The sequence below is a fragment of the Calypte anna genome, chromosome 8 (assembly GCF_003957555.1).
Source record: "Calypte anna isolate BGI_N300 chromosome 8, bCalAnn1_v1.p, whole genome shotgun sequence".
Taxonomy (NCBI): Eukaryota; Metazoa; Chordata; class Aves; order Apodiformes; family Trochilidae; genus Calypte; species Calypte anna.
In genome coordinates, this window is record NC_044254.1 from 26,009,731 (window position 1) to 26,019,895 (window position 10,165).

General features: G+C 48.1%; 1 protein-coding gene across 1 annotated transcript; it reads right to left on the reverse strand.

Moving 5' to 3' along the window:
- Window positions 1-2,358: 2,358 nt before the first annotated feature.
- LDLRAD1 (low density lipoprotein receptor class A domain containing 1) lies at window positions 2,359-6,655 on the reverse strand. Its single transcript, XM_030455102.1, has 6 exons — window positions 6,559-6,655; window positions 6,102-6,156; window positions 4,450-4,581; window positions 4,011-4,148; window positions 3,316-3,444; window positions 2,359-2,504 (listed from the first exon to the last, which is right to left on the reverse strand). Exons 1-6 carry the CDS (start codon window positions 6,577-6,579, stop codon window positions 2,359-2,361), a joined length of 621 nt encoding a protein of 206 aa, XP_030310962.1. The 5' UTR covers window positions 6,580-6,655.
- Window positions 6,656-10,165: the final 3,510 nt, after the last annotated feature.

Below are 10,165 nucleotides of genomic sequence, written 5' to 3' on the forward strand. Positions count from 1 at the left end.
TGGAGTGGAGGAGCAGCCCCTCCTGCACAGCAAACACAAACTGACTTCTGCACCCTCAGACCCTCTTTCCCCTTCACCCTGGGGAGCACCTTAGAACTTGTCAGAGCTGAGCTGGAGAAATGAGCCACAAAGAGAGCAGTTGCCACCCAGGTCAGCCTAACCAGCATCCTCCTTTCAACCACAGCCACACCAGAGACTCCAGAAAATCACAGCTGCCCCAGCATGTTTGATACAAATTTCTTTTACCAACTACCCTGCTGGACCCATAACTGAGAGTTTCTATATTTTTATTTTAACAGATTAGTTCAACCCTTACCAAGCACAGTTGTTCCATTATCCTTACACAGCTTTCACCATGAGGAATTAAATTCTTCTTCCCCTCTCTCCCACCTTTCTTTGCCCCCACAGAAGCATGCAGCAGCTGTAGTCCACCTGCACCCTTCCAACACAGAGCCCTTGCTGCATTCCAAAAGCCAAGGAACAGGCAATCAGACTGAACCCAGTCAGAACCAGAAAGCAGCTCTTCTCTCCCAGGAAGGAGAAGCTGACCTGGTAGCACTGCCTCCAGGTCCCTCTTCCTTGAGCCACACATTCCTCACTGATATCCCCAGAAGACACTTTGGGGTGACAAGAGGAACAACAGCAACCATGACAAGCCAGGTTTTATTTACCAACCCCTCACAAGCCCTGGTGAAGTGTTACACGTCTGTGGCTCCAGGAAAAATCTGCATCTCTATTTCAGGCTTTGATTGAGGCTGGAAGCTTTGCAAGTGAGAAATGTTTACCTAGAAAACTCCTAACCTCTCCTGAGCTGCAGCACGGAATGCACTCCAGGAATGTTTTCCAGGCATGGAGAAACCCAGCCAGCCACCTAAGCCAAGCATGGAGAGGGATGGGTTATAAAATGCAACTTCAGAATTTTTCTCTAGTACTGGTTCTGTAGTGCAGAGTTTTGCCCTCTTGTTCCAAGTGAAGTATGAGTCAGAACATAGAAAAAAAAAAATCTGTTTTTAAAAGCTCTCCCAGATCTGCAGTTGCATCCCAGCTACAAATTCGAAGAACTATTCACCAATGACACAAGCCATGGTGACATGTAGAGCTGCAGATCCCAGGGCAGAGAGGAAGTGATTGAAGGGGGGTTATTTTTAACCATAGATGACTTGTGATGGTGGTGGGAAGAAAACCACCTCTATTTTGGGCCTAGAAAAGTAAGTGTACTCTCTATAAATGTGGGGTTTTTCCTCAGAGAAGATATTCTGGACACAGGTGAGCTTTTCAAAGAGGCAGAGAACACCATCTTAGTTAAATTTCACTGGCACACCCATACTTATATCCTGAGGACTGCTTTGGAAGTTTGGCTACCTTCTCCTGCTCTGCAGCACCAGACCCTCTGTCCTCCCACACACCACCCCGGGACCAGCTGTGACACTTGGGCTGGGACTTTTTCCTCCTTTCTTTGCCATCTTCTGTGCATATTCACCCCAACCCCATGGTTTTTCTAAGCCTGCTGAGCTGCTGCTCCAGAGCTGCACAGCCCTGAAGAGAACAGTTTATATTCCTGCCATTTCCTTGCCTGCAGGGACAGCTACATGGTCACAGGGACAAAATGACCCATCCCCAACCCATTGAAACACCCATTTCACTCTTCCTTGCCATTGCACTCTCCATGTTGGTCTGGAGAAGAGCACAGATATGGCCTCTGCAGCAGGTCCCCACTGTGTCACCCCCAGCACAGTGCTCCCAAGAAGTCTTCTGGCAGCATCAATGCAAAACCTCTAAAACCACTGCTGAAACCAAACATGCTTTGAACACAAACACAGCCTTTTCCTCCTGCCCGTGAGGATCAGAGGTGTGAAGATGTGTTGGAGAGAAATGCCAACCCAAGGGCTAGAAAGGCTCACACCTCATGTCCTGCTCTGTAGGACAGTCCTCAATGTACCTTGATCTGGCTTCCTACAGAGGTACCAGCACATCCAGACTGGAGAAGTCTCTTGCATAGGGTTGGCCAGACACACTATGGCTGGGGACAGCCCCTGGGAGTCTCCAGCAGCCTGCAGAAAACCTTTCAAGCTATTGGGTCAATGTTGCAAGATGGCATTCTGCCTGTGTAGAAAGGACTCACCCTCACATGACAGCAGAACCTGTGAAGGTGTCCCACAGAGAGAGTCCAGCCTGCAGCATGGGCTGCTGTGGGATGGAAGGGCAGAACTTCATCCCTATTCAATGTCATTGCATGCTGGGCAGAGGGCTTGCTTGGGTTGGAGCTTCCAGAGCAGGTGGCAGAGCAGGACATCAAGGCTTAAAGGTGACAATGCAGGAAGCACTGTGGGGTCTACAGCTCTCCTAGGCACCAAGACTTCATGGTCTGCAGATGTACTCATCAGCCCAGGTGGTGCAGTGCTGGATGCCATCCCCACACAGCCTCCTGGGGATGCAGGAGCAGAACTCATAGAGCACAGGTCTGCAGCTCCACCACTCCGGCCCACATGGGGGGCAGGCAGCCACTAGGAGGGAGAGAAAACAGGAACAGAAATTTTCTGCTGCACCAACCCCCTTTTCCCTCCTTTCTTAGGTGGGTAGCTAACCTTTCATCCCCTCTAGCTACTGAAAAGCTACTGGTGATGACACTGAATCTGTGAAACCTCCAAAGAGGACACTTGCTTGATGCTACCTGTGGGAGGCAATGAGGCAGCATGACATTGCAGTGACCTCCACAACAGCGATGCTGGGAGGAGCAGCTAGATGGGATTTATTTTTTTTTTAGCAAGCAACTCCAGAGAAATCTGCTGATACAGGCAGCTCTCACCTGTGCTTCAAAACCACGGAGGTGACTGAGTGACAGACCCACTGCTCATTTTAGCAGGAGAATCATCTGCATGACTTTGAAGCTGCTGAGACACACTCAGTCCCCCTGGCTCAGAGACATATCCATCTCCTGACCATACCCACCTCCTGACCATACCCATCATCTCCTGACCAAGAAACAAAGGCCACTTGGAGTGATGGCAGCACCTACAGATGCCAATGGAACTGCTCCACACTCACCAAGCTGTGTGTAGAGGAACAACTTCAGGGGCTGGGAGCAAAGCCCAAAGCCTTGCTCTCATGGTTGCCAGCAGGTTTTGACACAGCTGATGGGAGGGAGCCCACACAGTTTGTCCTCACATCCTGTCCTGGCTATTTTGTGCTCCAGTGGCCAGTGTCACCCTCCTGGCCTTTCCAGCAGCACCTGTGAGCACCACACCTCTGCAAGCTACTTCAGTCCCTCAGCAGAAGAAAAACTCTTGCTCAGCCATAGGCAGAAGAGAGACTTACAGCTCCCCAGCTCATCAGAGCAGTCTCCACAGTCGTTCATCCCATCACACCTCTGATCAGCGTAGACCCAGCGCGCCGGGTGACCGCAGCGGAAAACCAGGAACCCCGGGAGGCTGTGGGGCAAGTCACCTGCCAGGTGGAGATACAGGACACCTGCTCGACTCCACCAGGCACAGAGGAGCCAGATAAAATGAGGATGACAGCTACCAAAGGCTGCTGTCCTAGGGGTCAGTCAGTTGGTCCTTCCCTGGGAGGTGTCGGGATGCGAAGGATGCCAGAGATGGGGAAGGTGTGGTTGGAGAGGGGAAGGACTGCTCATGCAGTCAGAAGTGGAGCCTGAGTGTCCCAGGCTTCTGCTTGAAGTATTTTTCCAGGGTAATTGGACACTAAACTAACCATGCACATGTATGGCTTAACCAGTGGAAGAAAACTGAATCAGGGTTTAAAAAAAAAAACCCTTAGGAAAAATCAGAGGAGTTTGGACTCTTTGATTCCTGGCTGGGAGTTTGGACTCTGATTCCTGGCTGGGTTTTGGGCATTGCCATCTCTCAGCACCTGCCCTGCAGAGGATCTACCAGGTTTATTTGTTCATGGACACAACCAGAAGCATGGAGCAGGATCAGAGGGATAGGGACTGCTGTGTCTTACAACAGGAAGCCCAGAGCTGGAAGGACAATGACAACAAAACCACTCACCACAGAGCTTCTCTTGCTCATCCTCTCCATTCCTGCAGTTGCTGGCTCTGTCACAGACCTGGCTGGCCAGGACACAGGTCTCTCTGTCATCACACAAGAAGCCTGTCTTGTTTTTGGAGGCTAAACAGAAGCGGTTCACTGGAGGAAAAAGCAAAACACTTCATTTTCCAACATTTTTGTAGGTATGAGGAACAGATATGGGGCAAGAAAGGAGGATTTCCAAAGTTCATTTCTGGCTCTAGAAAGCACCAGGGGCCAGGATTAATCACAGCCCTACAGAGCAGGACACCAGAGCCCAGGAATGGGGAGTGGCAACTTGGTGACCTCACATCATTCCATCAGTCCCCTTCCCTCCTCCTGGTCTGCACCACCCCACACGAGGGTGAACACGAAGCCTCCTTTATAATTAAAAATATTTTTTTTTTACAAGGATACCAACCTGGTGTGCGTGGCAGGAGCCCCAGTGCCACTGCCAAGCCGGTGGCAGCAGCAAGGATGAGCAGTGCAGTGGCTGAGATGCAGACACATCTCCTGGTGCAGCCCCCATGGGCGCTGGGTGGCCGGCAGCAGGCTGCTGGGGGGCAAGAGACCAAGGTGAGGGGCTGGGGAAGGGTCCAGCAGAGCCTGGTGGGGTTGGGGTGTTTTAGAAGGGGATGGAAAGGGGATGTTCTGGGGGCTCTGAGTGTGGGACTGGCAGGGGGATGCTGGGGTTTGAGGGTTGAGTTTTAAAGAAAAACCATGGCAGTGTTTAATACCTCCTCATAGGGAATTTTGCTGCTTGTGGTGTGGGAGAGCCCCAGATGCACTGGGACCAAGTGGTACAAATGTCCTGTCTGTGTCACAGCCCTCCCAATGCACCTGGATGCAAGAGGGTGAAGTCCCTGCCCAACCCAGTGGGTCAGCAGTGCCTTTTGCATGGTGGGAGCAGGCAAAACACAGGGCAGGGGATGCACAGCTGGGAAAAGTGCCCTTCCAGGGCCCACAGCAAAACTCCTTAAGAGGTAAAACCTCATTTTACAGCACTTTGGGCTTTCTGCCCCAACCAAGCCTCCAATGCTGCCACAGGAACAAGGCTGAACTATCAGCTCAAAATAGTCAGAACTGGCTGAAGAGTAGCCCAGTCCCTCCTCAAAGACATCTCCAGGGAACAAAGGGCAGCAGCTTCCAGAAAGTCACACACATCAATCAAACAGGAGCCAGAAGCTGAAGGCCAAACCCAGAGCCATTGCAACACAGGCAAGAGCCACCCCAAGCAGCTGCCCTCATCTCTGCAGTGCCTCTCAACCAGCATTGGGTTTTCTTCTGTCCCTTTGTATTTCCAGACCCACAGGAGAAAAATTAGCATCATCATCTGAGAAACATGTAACGAGTCACTTAAGACAGCCCTGTACCTATAACTGGGTTTTGGTATTCCTGGACTTACAGAGCTTCAGTTGAAAAGTTAGGTCTGAGCTGTGCTTTGTATTTACTCAGTTGTTGTGCTGGACAAACACCAAGGAAGGCAGAGCCTCTGCTCAATGGCAAAGGGATCCTGGCTGCAGTAACCACCCCCTCTGTCATGCTTGAGAGGAAATCAAACACAGAAAACATCTCAGCTTGAAATAAAAGTGGTAAATTACAGCATGTCTCTGTCTACCAGACAACACCTTTGACCAGAGAGCAAAATAGCTGCAAACAGAGAGGAGCATAGAGTAATGGCAGTGATGAAAGGTTGTTACAACTCAATCTACAGGTTTGGTATTGATTCTGTTTGATCTCACCTTCTCCTTCTTAATATGGACAAAATTTGATGAAGTTTGGGTATTAAAAATTTATGGAAAGCTTACAGCAAGTTCATTATGAGCCTTTCTGAGGCAAACAGGAATTAGGTATCATGCCACTATAACCATAAGACTGACAACTCCAGACCAACTTCAGTTTATTAGTTTTATAGTCTGGACATTTCACTACACAGAAGGGAAAAAAAAGAACAACCCAACCCATAAGTCTCAACAGACCATAAATACTGATTGTATTCTACATTACATAGATAGTTTCAAGTGATTTATACTCTAATAACAAAAATATTAAGCTCTGCATTTTATTCATTACCTCTTTCTTCAGAGAAGGACTTTGCTGAATCAAAAGGATCTACATCACCATTTCTCTGGAAGGAAAGGAATAAAGGAATGTTTACAGAAGCAACACACTGTAACCACTCAAGGGATGTGTTTTTTTTCTTTTTAGTTCTCACACCACCTCACCCAGTAATATATAATGTAATCCTTTATTTTTATATACAAGCAGAAATTGCCTTGGTGGAAAAGCGGCCCAGATTTAATTCCCCAAATGATCAGTCCAATCACCTTTTAATCCTTAGTTACCCATTTGTAAAACAAACATTACTACAGGTATCAATACTTTCCTTTTGTACAAAACCAAGTTCAATAGAAACTATTTAAGATCTCACAGAAGCCAGTGATAAAGAATCAGACAAAACACTATCAAGAACAGGGGGTACTTTAGAAAACAGCTGCACTTAAGATCTTGCTTAAGAGAAGGACTGTACCTGGGGGTGAGTTTTGTTCATGCTTCCCAGAGCTACAGCCTTCACAGCAGCTCAAAGGACTGCAGGGAGTTCTCTGCACCTTCACACCAGTGATGTTACCAGGATACAAACCCCAACAGAGGCAGGAGAGGAAGGAGGGTGCTGTGCTGCTTCCTGGGCACCCAAGCAGGAGAGGATGGGGAAGGTGGCATGGAGCTGGTGCTTTGGATCTGGCCGGACACAGGGTTTCTGGTTTGCTTCTCATTCCTCCTGGCTCCATCCTGGTTTCCCAACAGGTGATTAGGCAAATCTTTAAGGACAGGGAGATTTTGGATGCTGAGAACCCCCCTGCTGCCACTCCTGATGTTGGTTCAGGAGAGGAATGCTCCCCTCCAGCTGGTGCAGACAGGGAGAATCCCTCCCTCTTCATGATGAAAGCTTGAGGGGAGCAACCCCAACCCAAATCTCCCTTCTCCTCACCTTCTTCACAGGATAGAACTGACCCACTGAGACTCCTGCCAGCTGATCAGACCTCAGCAGAGCTGTGCAGGACACAACCACCCGGAAGAGCATCCTTGCTTGGGCAATGAGCAGATACAGCAAATACTCCAGGCTGCTCTCTTTTACTTGCACACACCTGGAGCTGAGCCCGTAGCTCATGTGAACTTACAGACTGCAGCCTTCCAAGCTGGCTGCAGGTCTCAGCACAGCACAGAGTGGAGTTTTTCAGCTTCAAGGATAAAATGTCATGAGCAGGCAGCTTTGTCAGGGACTAAAGTGGGGAGAGAAAGAACTGGCATCAAGTGGCTGAGGAGCCTGTGTTCTTCTTGCTTGCAGGATGGTCCACAGGACTGCAGTGCCTTCAAGTTGTTGCCACCTCACAGGTGAGGATTTGTCCCCAAGCACTAGCAAAACTAGCAGACCAGATGGCATCTGTATTACCTATGAGTTGGCCCCAAGACAACTGCCTTGAATTCATTTTAAAGCACCAAATAATGGTAGACAGAGAGGAACACTTGTGGCTAATTCCTTCTCCACCCCCTCATCCAGAGTTCATTCTCAATTGCATACATTAACTCAATGTTAATATTTTCAATATATTGAGTTAATATTAATTTACCCATTGCCCTTCTGGAGAAGGGAATCTACCAACCCTGCACTCACCTGCTCACGGACCAGCCAGAACTAAATACTCTCTCTTGGAGCTCCTCTTTTGGGATGGCAACACCAGTTTGTCCAAAGTAGAAGCTTCTCACAGGAATACATCACTGTTAAACCTGGAGCTAGAAAGCTCTCCTGTTCTGAGGGGGATTTGGGGTGAAAACACCAAAGTAGCAAACAGCCTGCAAGCCTGGGCACCTGACTGCTGCACTATGGAAGAACAACAGACTGAGGGCTAAAACTGGCATATCTGAAACTCAGGATCTGTTTCTCTTTAAAGTTTTACTTTAAAGTAAAACTAAAAAACTAAAAAGAAGTTTTACACTTCTAACACCAAAATGTTGTTTCAAGCCTTCAAAAAGCTTCTTGACTGCCAAGCATCCTGTGCAAGAGTCAGATCAAACCAGCTTGCTATGCTTACCCCATTAAAACAATCCAGGATAGAAATGTTTAAAATGTGGACTAAACCCACTCTTAAGAGGCAAATGTCCATAACCCTGGCATCTACCAACATCTGTTTCTTACACCAAGATTAAATTCAGCTGTAGCCAACCAGGCAGCTGGATTTTAGAGCAGTTCCCCCCACTGACGATTGCTTAGAGTTCAGGAGTTCATGATAATGAGGTGACAAACACAAACCAGTCCTTCTGAAGTAAAAAAAATTAAAATTTGTCACCAAAGCTCAAAGAAGCTGAAGAGGGAACACAGATTAAGAAACTCAGTATGACAGGAGACCACTGCCAATTCCAGCATCTGAAAAAAAAAATTAAAAAAAAATCCCATTTCTGCCAGCAATAAATTGTGCCCACTTGGGAGCTGCCTCATTTGTGTCAAGATGATTCCATTTAAAATCTGATACAAGTTCAACTGAACACATGCCTAGAGAGAATATGAAATGCTTTTCCCCTCCTGCAATTTCAATAATTTAAGGTCTTTCATTTAAACAGTGGTCTCGAGCACAGATCAAACCCAAATTGCAGCCTCTGAAAGTGATGATGTCAGGAAGTCAAATGTTTAACAAAAAACGAGTGGGACAAGGCAGCCTGCAAAGTCAAACACCAACCACCATAGCTGAAACACTCCAATTTAGATGAGGAGCCATGACAAACAGTTCAGTTACCACAGCCTAGCTGGGATCTGATGTCACTGAGGGAAAGACACTTTGACAAGAGCTTGAAAGTGCAAAGCTGAAACTCTTCAGGCTCTGGCTCGCTGGGGAAGCAGCAGTGCCAAGTGACAGATTGCCACAGGCACCCAGTTCCCTGTGACCCAACAGCTCCTTCCTGCCTCGCTGGCTTCACTGCACAGATCCCTGAAATGTCATTAAACACCAAACAAAAGGCAACACACGTAAAACTTGGGCTGAGCTCTCTCCTGGAGGCAGCCACAACTCCACATGACAGCAGAAGCTGTTTGTTTAACTCAAACCCAGGATGAGAAAGCTTTACGAAAATAACTCATCAACGTAAGAGAAGTTGTGCTGCACGCATCCCGAAGGGAAAACCAGCCACGTTTTCCCTGAAGCTGCAACACTCCCTCTGCGAGCAGGTGTAAAGGGAAACAGTTTAACAGGCTGGATTACGTTTTCATGTTAGTAATTCAGTTAATTCAGTAATCACTGAAGTAGAGCCTGCATTTACAAATAAATGGAAACATCCTTTGCACAAATGGCACCACTGGAAGCAGAGCACCAGCATCCTGCACCAGAATAAAGTGAGGTTTGCACTGCACGAGCAGAAACATCACTGCTGGATCCCTGCTGCAGGCAGAGGGATTTCCCACCTCGGTGACTGCACAGGAGTGTTCAGAAAACATCACACAGACACTGCTTCTTGTAACAGTGATGACACCCGAGGTTTTGGCAACAATGTCACCAACACACAAAGGTGCCAGCCAGCAGCTGCTGGCACCCAGATTTCTGGGCTGTGAAGCAGCAATGGGAAGGTACCATCGATTTAAAATGTCAAACTGCCAGTTCTGCACCTTGATCCAAGCCTGCTGATCCCTTAATGCTCTTAAACCTGGTGGAAAGAAAAGCTGCCCAAGTGCATCCAGGCTGAGCTTCTCAGCAGCACTGCACGGGCCACCTAACACATGTTCCTGCTTTATGGTCCCTGCCTGGCTCCAGCATCTGTAGCTACACAGCCAGCAGCATCACAGCCAGATTAGGAAAAACCAATGAACCAGTTTTATGAGTGGGACAGAGCACTCTATCTCCAGAACCCTCTAGAGTTCTCATCAGTATTCAAACCCTGCCCCCTGCAGCTATGGGAGCCAGCAGCCAGGGATCTCCTCAAATAACCACAAAAATGTATTAGAAATAGGAGAGAGAGAGAGAGAGATTGTTGTGGTTGTGCCAGTGAATTGTGTAGCAAAACCATGTTACCCACCAGAGGAATGCTGCAGACTTCCATCCCCACCATGCTGGGGTCAGTAACTAAGCATAGCAACAAGCTATACAGCCAAC